Source organism: Lepidothrix coronata, unplaced genomic scaffold, assembly GCF_001604755.1.
Source record: "Lepidothrix coronata isolate B3197 unplaced genomic scaffold, Lepidothrix_coronata-1.0 Scaffold17, whole genome shotgun sequence".
NCBI lineage: Eukaryota > Metazoa > Chordata > Aves > Passeriformes > Pipridae > Lepidothrix > Lepidothrix coronata.
This window is the reverse complement of record NW_016690197.1, coordinates 8609903-8632137: the sequence shown is the minus strand read 5'-3', so window position 1 is coordinate 8632137 and position 22235 is coordinate 8609903. Positions and strand designations below refer to the sequence as shown.

Here is a 22235-nt window from a genome sequence, read left to right as displayed (position 1 = left end):
TAATATTGAGCAGACTAACTGGATATAGTGCATCAAATATGATGAGATCAGAGCTAACTCAGGTGGTTAAGTAGCCGGGGAAATCAATTTCCAGGCTGAGGCAGCTGTAAGAATGATTTTTTTTTCTTTTATTCAAGAAAGTACCTCTTGGCTCCATACTAATAAATTGACTGCTGGAATTGCTCCATGAGCTCCTAAGACCACATGGTCCTTTTCCCATTGATTACTTGAGACCTTCCTGACCCGCTTTTCCTCCTCTAAGCATTAATAACTATGAATTAAATTAGTTATATGAAAGCTAAAAAATTGACACTACCTCTGAATGCTCCATGGTGCAAGCTTGTATGTGTATTACCAGGAGGTGCAGCCTACCAGCAACAGAACTCTGGCCACTTTCCCTTTCCTGGCAGGATCCTCATAGGGACTTCTATGAGGCAGCTGGGCAGGAGCAAAGGCCAAGCAGTTCCCTGCCCTCCTAGCAGCTTCCAGTTCCTGACAAGACACATGACTAAGTGGATCCCTCTGGTCTCTGCTCCAGAGATCCAGGCAGCTCCTACCAAAGCACTAAGTCCCAGGGCTCCAGCAGAGCCCTGCAGTGAGGTGATGAAACACCCTACAGTCAGCAACTATGCAGTATTAGCCAAACAGGATGAAAAACCACCAGATCAAACACTATAATTTTAGGCTGTAAATGTACCACCCCACTGCTTTAAACAAGTGACCTTGATAGCATGATCTAGATGGCTTTTGTTTTTTCTTTTTTTTAATCAACGAAACAAACCCTACACTATTCTTACAGGGAGATAATAGATTAAAGGGAGAAAAAAGTGTTATAGGTCCAAATGCTCTTCAAACACAGTTTCAGAAAGCCTTTATACTACCTACATTGGTGGCTCCTTGTGCCACAGGTGGCTGAGGAATCAGCAAGTGTGGGGCACAGCTCCACAGTATAAAACACAGAGGTTCCCCAAAAAGAGTGAGCCAGCCCTGCTACTGCTGGAGCTAAACAGAGGGCCCTAAAAGTGACCAAGTACTCACAACCCACGAGGACACCTCAACTCCTACCCCCTCAGCCACACTTACTCTTTGTAAAAACTAAGTGAATAAACTTAACTGAGTGCTTAAGGCTCTCTGTCTCCATGTCTACAGACTATGTATACAAAGGTGCAGTACAGTCAGTCCTAAAACACAGCTGGCCACTGTTTCCACCTCATATAGTGTTTGAGGATGGGTCTAAAGAGCACCACAAGTTTGTAAAACTGCCAGAAAAAGGTTCTACATTAAGAGCCTAGAAAAGCTCTAAGGCAGGTTTTAAATATTAGGAAGAAAGATGCTGGAGCTACTCAACAGTGCTCTCCCTGCTCCTAGACAGGTCAAGTAGCATCAAGTAGCATCCTTTGCAGGTCTCATTTACATGTCTTCTTTCATCCATTTCAGGTGGAAGTTAAAGGACTACATGACCAAAGAAAAACTAAACAGAACAGACTGACAGACAGACAAGACAGACAGAAAAATTGTTATCCCCTCGGAGAAGGGCAAACATCAGCAGTGATGCTCCCACACATGAATGGAGAACCATGAGCAAGGAGGCCTCTCCAGCCCAGGCAAAAGAAAAAAGAAAAACCTCTGCACACACCAAGCCCCAGCTTTGGTGAAAGCAAATGGAAAGCTGGCTGAAGAGCTCTCACAAAGGACACTGAAAAGGCTGCAGAGTGGAGCAGCCTGACCTGAAGGCTGCCACAGTCAGTGGAAAGACTCCCCAGCCCCTGGATCAGAAGCTGAAGGCTGTGTCTACAGCAGAAAAATGCATTTCCCATGAAAGCAGGTACCAACGCCTGCTGCAGGCTGGGCAGCTCTGCCTTGGACAGTAAGCACTCAGCAGAAACACTGCTGTGCTGAATCTGTGGAGCAACAGAAAACCACTGGAGGGGGGATAAAAGTTTACCTTGGATATGGTGCAAAGTAATGAACATGCTAAGGAAGGGTAGTTGGTCTGTACTGGGGAATATGGGGGTCTGAACATATGCCTCATATGCTCTCCTCTCTACTGGCCAAAACACTCTGCCTGAGTGGTTCTGTATAAGTGCAAAGGAGCAGAGAGGTCCCCACTAACAACCCTCATGCTGCCAGGTGATACAGGCACCTTTGGACAGTCACTCTTGCCTTCCCCACTCCACAGCCACAGTCCAGCCCCAGGGCTGAAGCTGTTGCACTGATCACACTGTGTTAGCACCACTGCTGACTGTCACAGTGTGCTAATAAGACCTCAAAGTAAAACAGGAATTAAACTAGAAAATTCTTGTGGGTCCCCTGAAATAAACTGATCTGACAGATTACATTATTCCTTAATATCATGTTTTTCTAGAATATTGAAATAAATTATCTGTAAGTTATACTTGGAATATCTTTCACATGCTGTGGGGTGGTTCCTTTTTCTTTTTAGTTTCGACTAAAAGCAAACAAAAGGAAACTTCAGAGTAGCTCAAAGAGCCATTGCAATTTATATTTTCACTTAACAGAACAGGCAAGAACACAGTCCTAACACCAGTCCTGTACCAAAAGGGGTCTTAAACTTGCAAATAATCCTCAGTCAGAATTTTATAACTGGAGAGGCTCTCTATAATGAGAGAGAAAACTAAAATTCAAAATTGTAAAGTACCAGGGATGGACAATAATGGAAACAAAACTCAAATGTAATGGCTCATTTCCATGTCTGCTAAGTGCTTTTCTCATTCAATTAAAATCAATCAAGAGGTACAGATTCTTGAAAAGCCTCCAGCATACTACCTGAAGTTCTGCTGAAGCCATCAGCCTCTGTATGGGTCACACAGATAATAAGAAGTCATTTGCACATATAAATACCACTCCTGCTCCCTAAACAACTGTAGATCCAGAGCTGGGAAGGAGGTCAAAACTACTGGGTAATGTCACACACAGTTTTAACTTGACACTGACAATGCTCTGATTGTCAAGGCATATAAAACATAAATATTGACTTGACATTGACTCCAGGAAAAGGCCACAGGGTCCTATTACAACCAGGTGCAACACCCAAAATAGAACTGTGTGCTAGCCATCCCTTGAGAGAAACATCTTTCTCTAAATGCAGCTCTTTCGGATCACATACATCCAGTGTAAGCACGCGCAGGACCAAGCAGATCAGGGGTCAGGAGAAAGGCCAACATAGGAAACTTATGTGGATTTTTAACATGAAGCAGAACAGGTATCCTATTGGATGCAGATATTGAAACTGAAAGGGAAGCAGGAGGTGGTTGTTCAGTAAAAAGTTGTGCAAGCTCACAATTGGAGGAAAATCAGTAAAGGTAACAGGAAAATGTCAGGGTTAAAGCTGTATCTCTCATAAACTGATCGAGAAAATAAGGAACATTGGCAACTGCTTCCCACACTCATCCTACCAAGCAGCCTGACTGGTTCATTGATCAAGCCAAAGATTGCTTCCCCAATACCCATCACTACAAACAGTCCAGTTTTTGCTAATTGTGAGCTTTCTGTTTCAAATATTGCCATCTTGTGGAAGCTGCCTGGAAAGACTGATGAGGCACCAGCAGCTGCAAGCACCACTCATTCCCAGACCCTGGACACCCCAGCCACACAGTGCTGAGGCTGAGCTATGCTGCACAGACCCTACTGCATCCCTCTTTAAAAACATTTGTAGCTCTCAGCAATAGAGCTCAGAACCTCTGAATCCTACCCGGGAAGACCAGAACAGGCCCCTAACATTGTGGACACCAAGTTGTGTATGCCTTATCCCCAGCTCTGAGATGCTCAAATCCTGAATCCTGATCTCAGGTGGTTAAACAATACTTGAACCAAAGTATCTCATGCTATGTCTTTCCTGCTAAGGAGGTCACCAGTACTGCTTTATAATGCAACCAAGATGTAGGAACTCAAGGTCAGAACTAAGTAAGCCCCGAGTTAATCTTTTGGAGGAACAGAAAAGCAGATCCTCAGCTGGTACAAATGGACAGAAACCTGGACTTGAGCTATGTGGATTTGCACCAGCTGAAGATTTTGTCCATATCTGCTCTTCTGCACAGTCTGGAAGTAATTTTATTTTTTTTTAAATAAAAATTCTAAATTAGAGGAAAATTATCTCATGAACAGCTAAATAAGCATATGACAAAACAATGGCATGGCACAGAAACAACTCTAATTAATGGAACAGTAATCAGCAAAGATGATTACCTGTGGCTTATTGACTCTGCGTGTAAGTCTGGGAGGTGGCTGTGTTGTGACAGTAGAGGAAGAGAGGGTAGAGGAAGTAAGAGAAGCAGATGAAGAGAATACTTTTGAGTCTGCAGTCTTTTGAAGAAAAGAAAATTTGGTCAGCTTGGCACACACTCTCTTATCACAATCACTGCTAGTGATAAGAGCATCTACTATCCAGTAAATTTGAAGCACACACAGCAACAGTTACTCCATGCAAGGGCAAGTGCAGCTTCCAGTTGGTTTGTCTGAGCTGACCACCTCATTCTGTTTTAAACATGCAGGTTATGTCTGTAAAAAATGCTACTAAAACATATCTAGATGGTAAACAGTACAGTCTTTACACAGCTCTCAGTACACTTCTGGTTATGATTCAAGCAGAAATCAAGTTATTTGTCATAAGATTTCCCAGTGTGAAACATGTCATCTTGGAAACCCTAGTTTCTTATTATTTAATGTTGTCTAGATGGGGTATGTCATGGAGGCTTTTGCAGTCCATCCAAGACAGTATTTATAATTCTATGATTTTGAGCTCTCCAAAGTTCCACTCATGGGGGTGCTGTAACGTACTTGAGCTGGCTGTAGCCCACAATGGACCCCAAGTCTACCGAGAGCTGCAAGGAGAGGATATCTCCTATACCAAGACTGAGGGCAGAAGATAGGTTGTAGAAGCTATGGAGAGTTTCACATGTATCCTCTCATTGTAACATACAGCTATGTAACTAAAAACTCTTGGGCAAAAGTATCACTAGGTCTAATTCCCATTTGTGGGAATTGTGGCTACAGCCTTTCATATTATTTTAGAAATGCAAAGGTAATAAATTCCACTCAATGCAGAGATAATAATCAAGACTCCCTTAGTCAGGCACATCCCAGACTAAGGTTCACTAAATCATAGGCTGCAGGACCAAAAGGGGACAGCTTTTGTGATTCTAGGAGCCAGGCTGATGTTTACAAGGCTTTTCAGCCCTTGGATTTAGAAGGAACAAATAAATTCTATAACCAAAGATGATCCACTGCACACTGGAAAATCTCTGAATAGCAAGGAATTGTCTGACACAGTGAGGTATGCGGGCATGAGGCCTGTGTCATACTTTGATCTGACACATTTGGTAATAGCCACTGTCTGGGACAATCACTTCATTAGATGTGACTGATTGTGTCAGTCCTGTGTTATTATCCGTTCTAAAATAATTTGCACTACACTGCTCTTGAGCCCTCTTGTAAAACTTTTTGATCTGCTATCAAGTAAATACCACTGGTGACCCCTGGAAGACAGTCTTAGGATCATCAAAATGACATGTGGCAGCCACTGGCTCTGCCTGGCCAGCAGAGCAGCACAAACCTCAACACGCCAGTTAAATAAAAATCAGCAGTTCAGAGCAGCACACACACATGCAGGAGAAGTACCTTCTTTTCCCCGCTTTGAAACTTTCCCAGATCACCTTTCCTCACATCTTTTTTCTCTGTTTTACCTCCCTGAACAATAGCCATTAGCTCCTGACACAACTGGTTGTCCTCAGAGGAACCCACAGGTCTCTTTTCTGGGCTCGCACGCATGTCTAGTTGGGATGGTTTCAGGCAGCGCTCAACAGAGATCTTGGGAACAGCATGAGCACTCTGCTCGGGGTTGCTGCTGCCCTCTCTAGTCTTTTGGAACCAGGCTTGGCTGCCAGTGGTGTCCCGCTGCTCTGCCAGGATGCTTTCGGGGCTCTCCACTGCCCAGCGAGAGGAGCTAGAGTAGGTCACGCTGGGAGGAGGGGAGTCAACAAACTTTTCTTCGCTTTGTGGAGTGGCCTGAGAGAAACTGTGGGCAGAGGACTGAGGTCTAGATGAGTAAGAGGGCAATGGGGATTTAATGGACCTGGGAGTCGAGGAGCCAGAGAGATGAGAATGGTGGAGGCTGACTGTGGGGGAAGGGCTGGCTGCAGCAGAAGGCGAGAGATAGTCAGTGTGAGAGAGGGAAGCTTCAGGCGGAGGAGGCAGTGGAGGAGTTATGGCAGGAGTGGTGCTGGGAGACACTCCCACGGTCAGAGCAATCCACTCAGAGGTGACCGCCTGCACCTCTGGAGATAGGGCACGGCGCGCGAAAGGCAAAGGCGGAGGAGTTGGTGTATGGAGCAGCTCAGAGCTGGGAGACTTGAAAGAGACAAAAGCAGGAGAGAAAAAGAAAGAAATGAACAAAAAAATAATAAAGGAAATACAAAACTGAGCACAAGTAAAAGGAGAGAGAGCGAGTGTAGAGAGAAGCAGATCTGTGACCACGTGCGTAAGTTTTCTATGGTGCATCCTGTTGGAGAACATGCTGTTCACAGCTACCCCAACCACAGGGTTCAGTCTGTATCTATGCTGCTAATACCCCTCTCCAGACTTTGCAAGGATCCCAGACACAAAACATCTTGTGGAAGACCTCTGACTTCATACCATATGCCCTAAGTTCCTCAGGGAGCAGTTGAAGCCACCATCCATGATGGCAGAACGCAGCATTTGTCTGGCCTGGCAGCAATAGCTGGGGGCCCATAACTCACACTGCAGACCCAGCCAGAATTCACTGCTGCAGTGAATTTTGACTTCATCCAACTCTAGTATAAGCAATGCCTTCTCCTCAAGAAACTTGTATTGCGGAAGCTGTGCAGGAGAAAGGGATCACAAAAGCCACCTGTGGCTATTTGCTCTTTAGGTGATTAAAATACATCCTATGTTTATAAGGGCAGAACATATACAAGTCTTGCCCTTAGCTCTTACGATCGGTGACATCAGTGAGAACAGCTGCATTAGCACTGGTCAGAGTAGTTCTCAGTCCTCTGCCAAGTCAGGCAAAAAAGCAGGGAGAGAATTGATTTACTAGGGGAGGAATCAAAAGAATAGCAAAGGAAACCAAAAAAAGGTGGATATGATCCCTTCCATCAGAAGCTTGCAGAGAGCTTGTGGCAGATAGGCCACAGCTATGGAGAGGTGCCAAGCTCAAACAGAAAAGCTCAGCCGAGGTCCACTTTCACGGGCAATTCCAAACAAGCAACAAGTTTTTCCTCTTTATACAGTGGCTAAGACTAAAGCCACTCCTTTTCAGGAAGATCCAGACAGACAACAGGCATGAGTCATGGCATTTTTTTCCCCATCCATCTTGTATTGTATATCCTTTCCTCCCAGTCCCAGTTCTTCACTTATGTTCCTTACAGTCTTAACCTCAGAATGACCTTGCTTTGGTCCCACAGGTGAGAGGGGGATGCACCAGAACCTCATGGCCATGACCCAGGTATGCATACTGACCTTCTAACTTAAGTATTTGCAGGATGGGAGCAAAACAAAGGGGTTTAGAGACTCAGTGCCTCCCTGATAAATTTTCCACAGTAAACATTCTGGGATCCCCATACCTGCTGCCATTTTGATTTCTGCTTTGAATTACAGTATGATTTATAGTGAATCTAATATTCATGGCAAATGCCAGACTGACCTGCTCTCAAAACCTGAGTTCATTTAGCATCCATTTCAAACAATACAGGCTCCTCTCCTGACCCTGTCTCTCAAAATCTTGGTCACAAGCTGGAACAGATAGGGGCAAGTATACAGCCTAATTCAAGCTGTCTGGGATCAACGTAATGATCATAGCAGTCTGTGACACCCTTTTAATAATCATAATATGAAATTCACTTATCACAGTGAAGGTCTGTAAAGTGTAAACGCACACTTAGGAGAGGCTAGATTACCAATTCATTCCATCTCTGGCAGTGAAATTTAATCCCATGGCTGTGAACTGCAGCACTTTCAACCTGGACTGGATTGAAGCTACAGATCAGAGGTAAAAAGCTGGGTCTCCAAGTCCCCAAATGATCCACTCATTAACCCTTCTGGTAATGAAACATGACCTTTTCCTGCAGTTGCAGCATACTGCAGGGATCACATGGCTTTTATGGCACAAAATACTACTCTTAGCTACAGCTTTTTTCAGCTATTGCTTCTTGCACAGCAATGGCAAAATCCCTCTGTTCTGCAAGGTGCTGAAACTGGCTGCACTTAGTCCAAATACCTGTGGTGAAGCTGTGATGCTGCGGCTGGGGGAGAGGGACATTGGCGGGTCAGGATAGTCAACAGCATTCTTGACCACTGGCCTTTTGAGCACTTCCACATAAGTGACAGGGAAGATGCCTTGGCGACTGGTGCCAGAGATTCTTCCTTCATACCAGTTCTCATCCACTCGTCGAATCAATGTGATCCTTTCACCCTATGAGAAGGAATAGCAATGTAGTTCTGATTTTAACAAATTTCATCATTCCAAAGCAGATGAAATTTTTAATCTTGCTGCAGCTGACCTAATAATAGTCAGCTTGCCTTATTTCCAGTTATGTGATCCTAACCCTAAACTCTGGGTGGGAATGATATTTTTCAGCTGAGAGAAGGAAAAAATGCAGATCTTCTGGTGTTGACTTGGGCTGTCTGCAGACTAAATTATGCTCACATTTTCAAGACCCTACTTGCTAAAGCCAGTTAAAAAATGGAAACCAGCAGTTTTAGGCTGACCACAAGCCTCTCAGGGGTATGAGGTGTACAGAAAGTATGCACAGGTCTGCAGTTTAACCTAGGTCTCTCTATGCTCTCTCCTGTTTTGCTGACAAATGAAGTGACTTCCAGATTCTTAATATAAACTGCAAGTCCCAGCTTCATGTATAATTAAAAGAGCAGACAGACAAGAACTAATCTGAGCATCAAAACAGAAGGCTGGTTGAGATGTAGAAATACTGCTACTTAATCTAAATATGGCTGACTTTGTTCTGAACAGCCATTACACAATCCCTTCCCATCCCTTCACTCTGCAGTCAGGTCTAGCCAGTCACTTCAATACCACAGAACTTCGCTTGCTCAATGATTTGGTTTGGAGTATGAAGGAAGGTGAATCCAGTTTCCTTCTTTTCTAAATCACCATTATTGTGGACTGTGTGCATCTCCACTGAATACTATCAGACTGGAGAGGCATGTCACCAAGTATCTAACTTGCCTTGCAGAGCCAGGCTCTCAGCACTTGTGCTCAAAGTATCTTCTCAGTTAGCCCCAAGGAAGCAATTGGTTCGTCTTGATTCAGTCTACTTGCAACAATAACTACAATGCACTAAATAATGACTGTAGAGTAAAAACATGGATGATGAGAAGGAATCCTTCCTGAATACAGAGTTCATCTTATTGGAACTTTCATTTGGACATTGCAAGTTACTAGTATTAAAAACATCATCATGTCTGAATTCAATTCATCAGTACAACAGAAGTCCTACCTTTCTGAAGGACATTTCCACTTGGGTATCCCCATTGAAGTTGAATTTAGCAATAGCATCTCCGTATTCCAATACTTGCAATGGTAATGGCTTTTTGGGCTGAGCCTTCTCAGCTGGTGGAAGGAGCTAGAATGAACAAACAGAGTCAGGTAAGTCTCATACGAAAAGCCCATAAACTGGTCAGTGGCAGACAGGGAGTGGACAAAGAGAACACCTGCAAGGAAAGCAGCTACCTCTATGTATGATCGTGGGAAGATGCCAACTCTGCCATGGTGTTCACCTTCGAACCAGTTCTGGTCAATTTGCTTGTAAATGTAAACAATATCTCCTTTTTGCAGAGGAAGTTCCCTGTTAACAACACAAACACTCCATCAGAACTTCACTGGAGAACAGACGTGTTCCTTTTCTGTCCAGCAATCCCTAGGTACCAAGGTCTGCATCAGCCTGTTGATACACAGCGAGCTCCACCCCAAGTGAAAGCTAAATGTTGAGAATTACTCTGTTTGCATTGTGATGTGCAGGGACTCTCTTGCTCTTTGAGCATCCTGTCAAAAAAAGCTGGCCTATGAGGGCCCTATTAACCACACACTCTACAGCAGCAATGAGGTCAAGCTTAAGCCAAAGATGACACTGGCTGCTTTCCATGTTGGATACGATGAACAGCCCTCAATTACTGTTTTGAAACAGTCATGTCACAAGTGCCTTCCACAGTGACACATGATTTTAATGTGAGCTAGTTTGTTGATTAGATTAACCTCCTCACATGCCAATGCTGATCCTGCAATGATTACATTTCTGGCCAGCCTGTGGTTGCACAACCACTGACCTCTACTGGGCTAACAATTGGAATTTTAATCTACAGTCTTCAGTGCTAAATTTAGGAATGTCTGCAGCTTGAAGAACATCTACTATGGGCAGCCTGTACTACACTCATAAACCTACTACTTGGATCCCCAGAAGAAAACAAACAACACAGCCTTTCCTAAGACGTTTTTCACAAGCTCTCCTTTACTTTTGTTTGGCACCCTGGTATGTTCTGCTCAAGGGACACAACAGTTACACCTTACATCTGCCTCAGTTTTATTAGAAGTGCTGGGGAGATGCTATGTAAATCATTACAAATCATCACCTATAGAACATATAACAAAAATATTCCTAGGACATTAGCACCTGAGAAGAAAAACAACAGGTCCTTCACTGAATTCTGTTCTTCTTTCTTCCCTCCTAGCAATATTAAAATGAGAGTTTCTCCAGCCTTATGCAGAGGGAAAGGCCTTCCAGGCTTTCTCTTCAAAGCAGTGTTTCCCAAAAAGAACAAGTAGTGCTGTGTAATTCACCCAAAGGACCATAACAGGGCTTGGAGGTACAACAATGACACCACAAACACCCACTATGTACCCACAGATGCCAGGAGAGCAGTGACCACTCTGCAGACTTACAGGTCCTGAATCAGGGAAATCCTGAGTCAAGGGCCCACCTACACACTTAAAGCTAGGCATCTTTTTTAGTCCCTTCTGCCTTTGGGCTATGCTTGGCACAGTGAAGTGAATGCTGCTCTCCTGTGGCTCCACCCACCCTCAGAGGAGCACTCACTTGTTCCAGTAAAGAATATGGGTTTGCCCTAAAAAACATGTGGGACAGAAATGCACTGAGAAATAAGACATTTTCCTTAAGGTCCTTCAGAAGCTACGATCTGCAACATTCATATTACTTTTCCCTGCCTTACTACGGACACCTTTGCTTTATGCTGCTGGGAAGACACTTCAAAAACATGAATCCAGTTGCATGACACTTCATAAATGCTGCATCCTAGAGGAAAAAGCAGAGGAATAACACTCAAGGCAGTCATAGCAAGCTGTACTCACTTTAACGTTTGTGCTTTAAAGTCAAACTTGGCTCTAGCAGGTCTCATCTAGAGATCAAAAAAAAAAAATCAACATGTTAAAATAATAACTAGGTTTTCAACCCTCTTCTGAGGAAAAGCACCCAAACTCTTCTATAGCTAACATTAGCATGGGGAAAAACTTGGATGCAGGTATTCTGCTACAAGCTTGCGTGCAACTGGTATTACGGTCCAAGTATGCTGGATGGGCATCTCCCACCAGGACACAAAGTGCTAACTTCTGGTATAGCAGTAATTAAGAGCTCTACAGGAAATGGATTTAGCAGCAGTAACTTTTAAATGTGACTAATCCTGAAAAATGAAAGCTGCTCCAGTAACTAAATTTACTGGGGCTCCAGGACCAAATTTCTCTTGACATTTAAATGGAAAAGAAAAATTTACTAGCTGGGAAAAAACAGTAGGATATTATTTGATGTGGCTCTTATTGATTATTACCTGACCCTGTTGAATACTGCAATATGACCCATGTACTCCATGTCAATTGGTAGGAAAGAGACAAAGGTGAGGAGAAAATATAAATAAATTAAGCATATATCTAAAAAAAGTCTTCAGTGGCTACAAAGACAAAAATTATGTTGACAGCAGGCACAGGCTTTAAGGCTTGATTTACTTGGCTAATCTTCTAATGGCCACAAAATATTCAGACAATTTTAAAGTCATTTTGGTAACAGAGCAAAAAATAAGTAGTAGTCACATTCATGAGGCTCCAGAGCATCTGAAATCAGATAAAGGGCAGACAGGTGTACTCCAGCCATATGGTGACCACCCCACCCACCACCGCAATGCGTCACCTCTGGGGAAACAGAGCTGATGCCGGGAGTCCAGCAGCAGTTCATATGAGGCAGAAAAGGCATTTGGTCATGACACCTGGACTAGCATCCAGTCTCCAGGAGAAGTGCCTTGGGCTCTTGGAAAAGCCATCTACCTCTTCCTTTGTCTCTTTCAGAAAGTCCAACCAGGTCATACGCAGTGAAATATGCTGAGACTTTTTCCGATTGTTTCTAAAGCACATTAAGCATATTTCAAGAGAAAAAAATATGTATTTCTAAAAAAAAAAAACCTCATATGTCACATGGCCAGGATCAACAAGACATGAAGTTTCTAAGCATAAGGCACAGACAAGAAGACAATGTAGCAATATGATGCAAAAGATGTAGAATGCCTTTGATTCACTAAGTAGCTGATATTTAAAGGCATGCATCACAGGTGTGCACCAGCAATTCTCAGCAGGCATGCTTTAATATATGCAGCTTGGTATAGAGCTATCAATTAATTTACCAGGCACAAGAGTCAAAGCAGATCTAAATGAAGCCAGAATGGGAAAGGGGAAGGTGGAAAAAAAACAACAAACGACATTCTCTGAAGAGCTAATGTCGGCCTAAAGCACAACATTGTGAGAGGCAATTATTGCTTTGGGTCAAGCAGCAGACTGAGGTAACTAAAACAGACCTCTGACCCAGATTTCCTCTTTGCTGTATCGTCTACATTTAGGAGGTCCCCAAATCGCTCATTAGTGATAAACTGATGGTGCGTTGGAATAACCCCTGTGTGCCTTCTAGCTGCAATATCAGCTTCTTCTTGCTCACGTTTAAGCCGTCTCTGGTCCTCTAAAAGTTTCTGCCATAAAATTGCATAAAATGGGCAGTAAATCATCTAGTTAAAGGCATTCAACAGCTGCCATAAATGTGACTAAAATTCCTGAGGTCCCTGCAAATATCTGGGGTTTTACAGTTCAATATCAAATATTGATTCTACTAACTATCTACTATCTACTAACAATACCCTTTCATTTTGCAAGCACAGAAGGTACATCATCATTATGGCATAACTGAAATCCATCTCATACAGAGGATCTGATCCAAAGTTGATGAAAGTCAATGAGTTAGTTTCTAAGTTTCGGGCAGCTCCTGGGAGCTTCTAAGAAGATTGCTCGTAATGCTGATCCAAACCCCCTTCAACCAACAAGGAGTTTCTCTCATTGACTTTCAAGAGACCTGAATCAGCCCCACTGGTAAGTTATGAGGCACTGAACTCCCCTGAGCCTTGCAAGGAGCTTGGGAGAGTGCGTAACCACATTCAAGTTCTCCCACACTTCCTTTCGGCTCGTGTAACACACTTGGTAAAATAAGGTAAATAAACCCCAAAGAATTATTTGGGACTTCTTCAGTCTCCAGCACACTAATGGAAACGTGCATTCTTGAGTACCTGGGCAGAGGGATTCTCCCAACTTTGGGGCTGACTGTAGGCTAAAGAGTTCAGCTCTGTGCTAACTCATTTAAAGCCAGCAGGCCTTAGTGAATGCAGAGTTCTGGTCTTATACGAGTTCTCATGCTGGATTTTGGAAGTCGAAGGACTACTAACTATTTCATAGGAGAAGACAGCAAAAATACATTTTTCACATAGGAATTAAGAGCGGGTTTTACCGTATTTCAAAGCATAGATAAACATTATCTGAACTCAGAAAATTAACACGAAAAATAAAACTTTTTTTTCCTCCCTCTCCCAGGCAGGGGAAATTAATTCCACCTTCCTGGAAAGCAATCACTTTATAACTTCTTTAACTCAGCTTGAGTACAGTCAGTGCTGAAAAGTCTGTGTGGCTTTTCCATTATTTTGGCTTGTCCCAGTGTTGCTCAGACAGTTCAAAAAGGACTGGTACAACTTCAGACACCATAAAGAATTCCATTTTGCACGGGAGAAAAACTTCCCACTTTCTGATAGCTTAAAATATCTCACATTTGCTATTCAAAACCTGAGGACCGCCACAGGAAAAATACTGTTTTTCACCAGTTTGATCAATACCGACTCAAGTGGCTTGCATGAAGAACAACAACAGATTAACCATCTTTATCTGAGAGTACTGGGGTGTTGGACCACATCTCACATACATCTCCAACCTTTATTATTTAAGGCCCTTATATATAATTTTGTGCAACTGATAAGAACTATCAGGTTAATTTGAAACAAAGCTAAACTGAACTATACACATTATACATCAAATCAGTGGCAGAGATAGTATTGAAATTAAAACATTCTAGTTCCTGCTTGGTGCTCTATTTTCCAGTACAGTGCCATGGACGTACAAGCTGTCCTTCCATAAGGCTGAATGCTATGTTTCTTCTATGTGGGGCTCCTACAACTGTTATGAGGCCATAAAGGAGAGCATTACCTCTTTGTCATCATGCCGCCTGCGGATAATTTCTTCTGGAGTTTCCATGTAATCAACTGGTGCAAAATGCCTTGGTGATTCTGAATCTACTTCAAAACAACATAAGGAAGTTAAAATACAGATGGATTTATCTAGCATAACCAGAAAGGAAAAAAATAGATATTTTTAAACAATTTGTTTCCATTATAACAGTAAGGATTCTCAATTGTCATTGACCAAATTGCCAATCAGATGTTGATAATTTATCCATTTTCATTTTTTTCCCTTTTGGGCTGTACATGTGAACAAAGATCCAAAAATAGGGAGAAAATAACGGTACAGGAAAGTGTAAAGACATAGAAGGACTTTGTAAAGAAAAGATTCACTGCCATCAAAGAATGATTTGGCATTTTACTGTTGAGAAAAGTTTAATACACACACACACACACGCACACACAACTAGACCTTGAGAAACTACTCCTTTAAAGCAAATCATCTGGGTTTGCTTTATAATTCCCATGTGTGTAAATGATACAGGATAAGAAACATCTCATGTTGAGATTCTTGCATCCCCAGAGCTGCTTGAGAGATAAACTGAACCTGATGTGATTAGAAAGGCAGTGGAAATCGTTTCTCAGAAGTGCAGCTGTTAACAAGTCCTGAACAAAAATGCTGAGCAAGACACGCAAAGGACGTTAGACACACTAGGGGGAAAAAAAAAAAAAGAGTCAGGGGATGCAAAGGTGAGGAGTAAAAATGCAAGGGTTGTGGAAAAAAAGGGGAGGAGAAAGGAAGCAAGAAGACAGATGAAGAGAAACTGGTAAAGAACACAAAAACCACCTCCTAGGTACGTCCCAAGTTCACTTTGCGGGTTGTTGTTTGTGTCCAGGCTGAGAGCATATGGAACAGGGTTCCCATTGTTTAAGGAGTCAGGAGTGTCAGCCCGGCCCATGAAGCTATCTCGGCTAGGTCCCATGGTGGGGAAGTAGCCAAGCCTTTCCACAATGTCAAAGGAAGACAGGCGCCTGGGGGCAAGAGGCCTGCTTCTGGAGAACAGTTGGTGCTGGGAGTGGTGACTCTTGTTTCCTACATTCCCCTGCAGCTGTATGGGGTCATCTGGGTTCTCAGGGCTGGGCACTGCCAGGCTTGCCAGGCAGTCTGGGGGTGGAGTTCTGCAGGATTTGTGTTGGAAGGGCTTTTTCAATCGAAATGGGAGTGGACTCATTAGGTAGACATTTCTGGGGAGCATGTGCCTGTCCCCATAGACTTCCCCTTTGGAATCAGGGTTCCTGGAGGCTTGCTGCTGTTCATGCCTTCGGATAGTAGTGAACCTGGTGTAGGAAGCTGGGCATGGGCCTTTGCATCTGTTGATTTTATGCTTCTGAGGCCCATTGAGGTTGCTGCTGCTGCTGCCACTGTCATTGGAGGCATTTGAGAGAAGATCTATCTCATCTGTGCAAGCTGAAAGTGTGTCCATAGGTATGGCGTCACTGACATCCGAAGCCGTGTCCTCCACATTGCTGCAGGAGCGGGAGGATTTGTCGGCCAAGCAGGCAACATCCTTCTCTTCTTGGTGTGCTTTTGACAAATCCAGAAGAATCTCTGCAGAATATGCAGCACTCAAACAAATTTTAGACTGAAGAGAAGTGGTGGATTTGTTTTGTCCAGCAGAAAAGTCAAGTGAGGGCATTGATCGGGATCTCTGGATCAGCTGCTCGAAGGCACTGATACGGGAGGAAACAGTGTCTTTGGGGATCTGCTCTGAATCCTCTCGACTAAGGCTGTGCTCCATCTTGTCCTTTGCTTCATTCTCAAACTGAGATGCAATATCCTTCACGCTGCAGGAGGAGACTGTGTCCAAATGGATCCTGGAACGGTTGATCTGATGCATGTCTTTATAGAGCGTTGTAAACTCCATCCCACTTTTTCTGGAGGCAGGGAACAGGCAGGCTTTCCTAGAGTTGGTGCCATACTCCTGCAGGCTCATGGTACTGCCAGATTTGATGGCATACTCTTGCTTTGACTTCATAAAGATGTTTTCTATGCTTTCCCCTATATCTACCATGAAAGCCTTTTTATTATCAAACAAGGCAACGGAGCTACGAAGGTTTTCGCAGCTTTGAGCTTTCTCGTGAGACAGCAAGATACCCGTCTTGTCCTGCACAAGAGCAGCTGGAGCTGCTAGTTTGGGTTTGAATTTAGAAGGGAGGATTTCAGTAATGCAGGCTTTTGCAGCTGATAAGGGCTTCTTATGTTTACATGCGTGACCTAACATACCGGTATGACTAGCGTTAAAGGTTCGGCTATTAACTGAAGAGGGTGCAGTCATATGAGCATTCCCACCTTTACGATCCACTGGTAAGCATGCAGAATAAAATAAATACAACCTGTTAGCTTAAGTGCTAGAAAGCTATTGAGAAAGGAGAAAGAACATGCTTGGATGTCATAAAATGCACTTTAAAGAAACAAAATTTCAAAACAAAGAAAAGCAGGAAGAAACTGCAAAACAAGCTGCGCTTACAGGAGTGGGTGAAGTGCTGCTAATGTCTCTAAAATGAGAGGCTTGGCCAGAAGCAGATCTGGAGCACTTTGAAGGTACCCTCCTAAAAAGTGCTAAGCTTCCAAGGAAGCTGTGGCACCATGGAAAAGGGAACTGAACTCTGGGCAGGATCAGGGTGTCAGCAAGAATGCAGAGGCACTAACATCACAAAAATGGCTTTATACCAAGCCTATAATCACACCTACTATGGTCTCACCACAGTGCTTGCCAAACAGTTTATTCCTTGGAAGGGAGAAAACAATCAGTGGCTGACTGTGCCAGCACAAGCACACCACATCAGTTGACCTTGCCCAAGAGATGCCTGCTTAGAGATTCCCCATACTAGGAATAAGCTGAGTGTCCTTCAGACAATGTGGCTGACCATGTTTGCTTTAAAATTCAAGGAGTCAGATCAGGACATTTTTTTTTTTTAAGAAAGATGCAGCCTGGTTTCGGCTTAGATTGCAGCTTTTAGGTCTGTTTCCAATTTGAGTTCGAATTCAAATGTCAAAATAATGATTCAGGTTCAATTGCAGTTTGGGGAAAAATAACTGAACAGATTTTTTTTGTTCAGATCCAGTTTGACTTCCTGCCCTACAGGCCTGACAAAATGCTGAAAAACAGCTGGAAGATGGAGACAGAGAGACCTTTTTGGTGTGATGTACTATTTTTAGGGAGAGCAGTTCAGAAACCCAACACATTCCTTCTCCAGTCCTCTCCCCATCTCAAGCCATTTTTAGGTTGAAGTTGGCTCAGAGACACATTCCCCAGTACAACTCCCTGATGGGAGTCAGGCTCTTCCTTGTCTTACTCTTCTAGAGAGTCTGTGATGGGGGGAGGAAAGGGGAGGAGATAGATCTCTTCTGGCTCACAGTCCTAGAGCTGGCTGGTTCAGCCAGTAATTGCTGGTTCAGTGACCCATGCATTCTGTGTACATCCCTGGCAGGCAGGATGCTGTGGAGCACATGGCACCAGCTACACCAGGGTAGCCAGGCCAGCAGACTGGGGTGGCCTGCTGAGATACTGCAGTGGGAAGAACAGAAAAGGCAAGGAAGGGCTCTAGCATGGCAAGGCAGTGGGAGCAAATGGATTACAAGGCCAGCCTAAGCTACCTCGAGGAAGAACATGAGGGTTTGGGGTGTGGCTGAGGTGCTGGATGGAGGGAGCTGGTCTCTCTTGGGAAGAGGAACCTGGATCGGTTAAAGGCATCATGAAAAATATTGGCCAGCGTGGTCTGAGAGAAAAAAGGGTGGGAACACAGAGGATGGCAAGGAGGAAGGACAGCAAAAATCTCAACTGGCTTGAATAGGACTCTAAACCTTGCAGCAGTTTGCCCCGTATCACCTGGCTTTTGACACTGTGCAGAATGCAGAAGACGTTAGTGCCCTGACCACCTACCTTTTGTGGAAGCAGAGCTTGAAGGTCGCTTGAGACCACTCAGTCCCTGGAATGGGATATCTCCACCTTCCAGTACACTCTTATAAATCTGCCTTTCATTCTCCAAGGCAGCAGGGTCTCCCAGAGCTTGCTCCGACTCCCTCTTCACTGCATTGTAGTTGGGTGAATAGGTGGAGCTGGAATACACAAAAAAGGGGAGGGACACCAGGGGGTCAGTTCTGTTTGCTGAGAGCTTTATGTAAAAGTAAGGGAAAACCACACTTTTGAACTCAGAATAGATTGTATATGAAGAACTGGTGCTGAATGAAGAGGTTATGAATACATTGTGATGTTCTAGGTTTGGCACTACGAAGCATTCTCCACCTGAGTTGAGGTGGAGCAGGTCCAGGCTTCACCTGAAAACCAGTGACAGGAAGGCCCTTCTCTATTTTACAGATGAGGCAACAGTCAGAGCAGATGCATGGTTTCTTTGCAGACACGAAGAAATTCATTGGTTAGCTGGAAGTAGCACAAATACCTTCTAGCTCCCAGTTCCCTCTCCTTAAACACTAGCCATGTCTGTCTCTTGCTTATAAAGTACAGCTCAACCAGTTCACCTCAACCAGTTCAGCCTCCCAGTCAACACTACAGTTCAAGACTCCCAGAGCAACTTCTGAAGCCCATTAGTGAGGAACCATGCAGAGAAGCAATAGTACAAGGCTATAGACACTACTGTTTTAATTGCCAAAGAAATTCCCAGATGTGCAGAGTTCTGCTCAGCTTTGTCTCAGGCTTCTGCTACAGGGAATAAAAACCCCTGGACTCTAGGTCTACCATGCAGATATATAAACAGAATGCTGTTAAAATGAGTACAATTTTAATTTAAGAGGCTTTTAAAGACTGGAAATTTATTTCAAACCCCTTTTCTAGTCATGCACCGACACAAGTACGCTCACACATCTGATTTCTAGATTTCCCTGTTTTCTCTCTAAAAGATTAACCAAAAATGCCATGGTATAAATGACCTTTCAGGTGTAAAAACTTACTGAGCAATCAGGCAGACTATGTTTTCCTAAAAGCTAAGCTCATCTGATACCAGCTCTTGTGCTCAACCTGAATAAGACTGAGTCTCACACAAAGCTATTCTGGGGCCAAAGCATGACTGCTGGAAAGTTTGAAAAAATAAAAATATACAGATTTGTCAATTAATAGAAATATTTGACATCCTGATATCCAAGAGTGATTCAAATGTGAATGTGGAAATGCTTGTGGTTATGCCTGCTTGTTGTGGATAAATTTGTACATGCATCTGTTTATTTTGGACAGACATTGTACTTCTGGGGCAAAGAGAAAGCTTTCAAACACATCAGAGGACTGGCTATGGAGGTGAAATTACACAATATCTGGATCACAGAGATGATTTTAGTTTCCAGACAAGGAAAAACAGGTCATATGCAGTCAAATTACTTTCTGGAGTAAAAGCTCATGAAAAGCACCACAAAAGGGGAAGGGAATACTGTCACTTTTTCAACCTAAACAATGCTCAGACAGGCCCACTGCTACAAAGCTGTTGTTTCCTATAAGGGTTATCCCAGTGCTTCTCTTTGTCAGGTACCTGAGGAAGTCCTGCCAGATGCTGCAGGGAATAATGACTGCCATGAGGTAAGTTGTTAGCCTAGTCGTTAAAAAACAAAGGGTTAAAACAATCCTCTTTCAGCATACACCTGTGGGAGAGAGAGGAGGCATTTCAAAGAATCCCTTTATCAGCTGCTCCCTTATTAATAAGGCCAGCAAGCAGTACTGTAGTAGGGCCAAAGCAGTGTGCAAGATCAGGATTGGGTGAATGGAGAGAAGTGCAACACTCCAAAAATAAGACAATAAACTCCAGCGATCTTTTCTCCCTGCTCTCTAAAAGCAGGACAGGAAAGAGTGTGCAACTCCACTGGGCCTCACTATTGTGTCCCATTCCCAGCATACTCAGGTTGCTTCCTCTCCACTGGATCAGACATTGGTGCTCCTGAATGTTTTGGGTGGCAGAGACAGTGCTGCCATGGGCAGAAACCTTATCAGTCATGGGCAAAAATAAGCTATTTATGCTAATCTCTGATTTGTCCATTTATTTTATTGCTCTCTTCCTACCAAAGCAAAGAGTCATAGGAGCAATCAAAGAGATGCAGCAGTGTGTGCTTCCCAGCAGAATGAACCCAGACAGAACAGAATTGAGTTGAAAGAAGCACAGGAGACCTCTAAGGCCCTCAGAGGGGCTATGAACACACATGGTATTAATGGGTATCTGGAGAAGAATTTGCCTTTTTTAACAAACCAGCCTCCTAGAGGGGATCACTGTGCCTATGGACAATATTAAGTATTCAGTCCAATTACAAGGAGCAGCAGGCTCACAGTAGGAGTTGGCTCCATGGCTCAAATAACTCAGTACGACTCAAGTAACTCAGCACAGCTCAGCATCTTTCTCTGTTTTTTTTTGTCATGTGTTCCTCTTTTAAGAAAAACCAACTCATTTAGACAGAATATACTGCTTATTATATATTCCTCTGAAAAATCAGTGCCACGTTAGATCTTTGAGAAATACTGTTACTGCTACCACTGTTCCCTTTCTGTAGACTGGAAAATTATTACCTTCCATCAACAGCATCCTTTTGATCTGGTGCACATAACAGGGAATACCTAGCAGGCGCCAATCTATCATACACATGTAACAAACAATTTTTATTTATTCCACACAATGTTACTTGCATGAAGATACAGTCAATTTGCAAACTTCATCAAGATGAAGTTAAAAGTCTCTTGGGTCTTTTTTTAAGCCACTGCCTGGCACAATCAGCAAATCTTGTCTAGACAATCCAATCTCTCATGTAATCGCTTCAAAATTCATTCAAGATCAAAGAGCAGATATTGTACCTGGACTCATCTAAAGCACACGTATAATTCTTAAGGTACATGCATTTGCCTATATCCATCCCCAAAAAATAAAGCCAACCCATTTCCAGTTCACAAAACCCTGTCCTACATGACCTCAGTCCGCAAAAGAGACATCAAAAAGCAACTGAAAAACTTACTAGGAAGAATGGTCTGTGGAAGTTTCCAGAGGAGTAACACCTGCCGTATTCTGCAAAAGTCCAAACAAAGGAGTCATTGATACGCACTTATACGTGAGAAGAAAAAAAAAGGCTTGCTTAAGTAATTTTCCATCTATTGCTTGAATATTAGCCTATAGGAGACACTGGGGTTTAAGTCTAAGATGCAGTTTAAGCTGCCAGTGTCTTTGCAGAAAAGCAACGATTTCTGAGTTCCTTCAGGGCAGTGACAGGTTTTTAGCACAGCCGATGCCTTTTCGCAGTGCCTATTCTTTTGTCTGCAAATGAGTCATTGTGAATAAAGCCAAAAGCAAGAAGAGATAACCAGCTGGGCCATGACCAGGAGACACATGCTCATAATTATTTCCCCAAGCTTTTCCCCCAGCCGGTCACTGCCCGCCTTTGCTTTAAAGGTATATTACATTTCTGCAGCACAGTACATTCCTCAGCGTTCAAAAAAATATCAAAGCTCTAATAAGAAAAGCAACATTTCAGTTCAGTTTCCTTACTTAAGAGAAGCAATGCCAGCTGCACAGGTTCAATAGCAAAAGCCAGTTCTTATCCGCTTGCTTTAAATCCATCTAACACTTCCTAGGCACATTATTTAAAAATTGAAGACAATTTTAGCAGAAATGCTCTATCTGGTGTTCCCTCATATATGTGAGGATTCCCATGTAAGAAG

At 43.3% G+C, this 22235-nt stretch overlaps 1 protein-coding gene across 18 annotated transcripts in view; it reads right to left on the bottom strand.

Moving 5' to 3' along the window:
• Positions 1-22235, bottom strand: part of SORBS1 (sorbin and SH3 domain containing 1) — a 238672-nt gene that overhangs the window by 6728 nt on the left and 209709 nt on the right. For 10 of the 18 annotated variants that reach the window (XM_017806938.1, XM_017806937.1, XM_017806939.1 and 7 more), the window contains 11 exons: positions 21536-21585; positions 18480-18655; positions 15383-16897; positions 14564-14649; positions 12844-13011; positions 11357-11403; positions 9725-9839; positions 9492-9617; positions 8255-8449; positions 5638-6366; positions 4207-4323 (listed from right to left, as the gene is read on the bottom strand). In XM_017806938.1, the coding sequence (XP_017662427.1) occupies positions 4207-4323; positions 5638-6366; positions 8255-8449; positions 9492-9617; positions 9725-9839; positions 11357-11403; positions 12844-13011; positions 14564-14649; positions 15383-16897; positions 18480-18655; positions 21536-21585 (3324 nt within the window). The remainder of the gene's footprint in view (positions 1-4206; positions 4324-5637; positions 6367-8254; positions 8450-9491; positions 9618-9724; positions 9840-11356; positions 11404-12843; positions 13012-14563; positions 14650-15382; positions 16898-18479; positions 18656-21535; positions 21586-22235) is intronic. The other 8 variants (XM_017806949.1, XM_017806950.1, XM_017806954.1 and 5 more) reach the window with 3 other exon arrangements.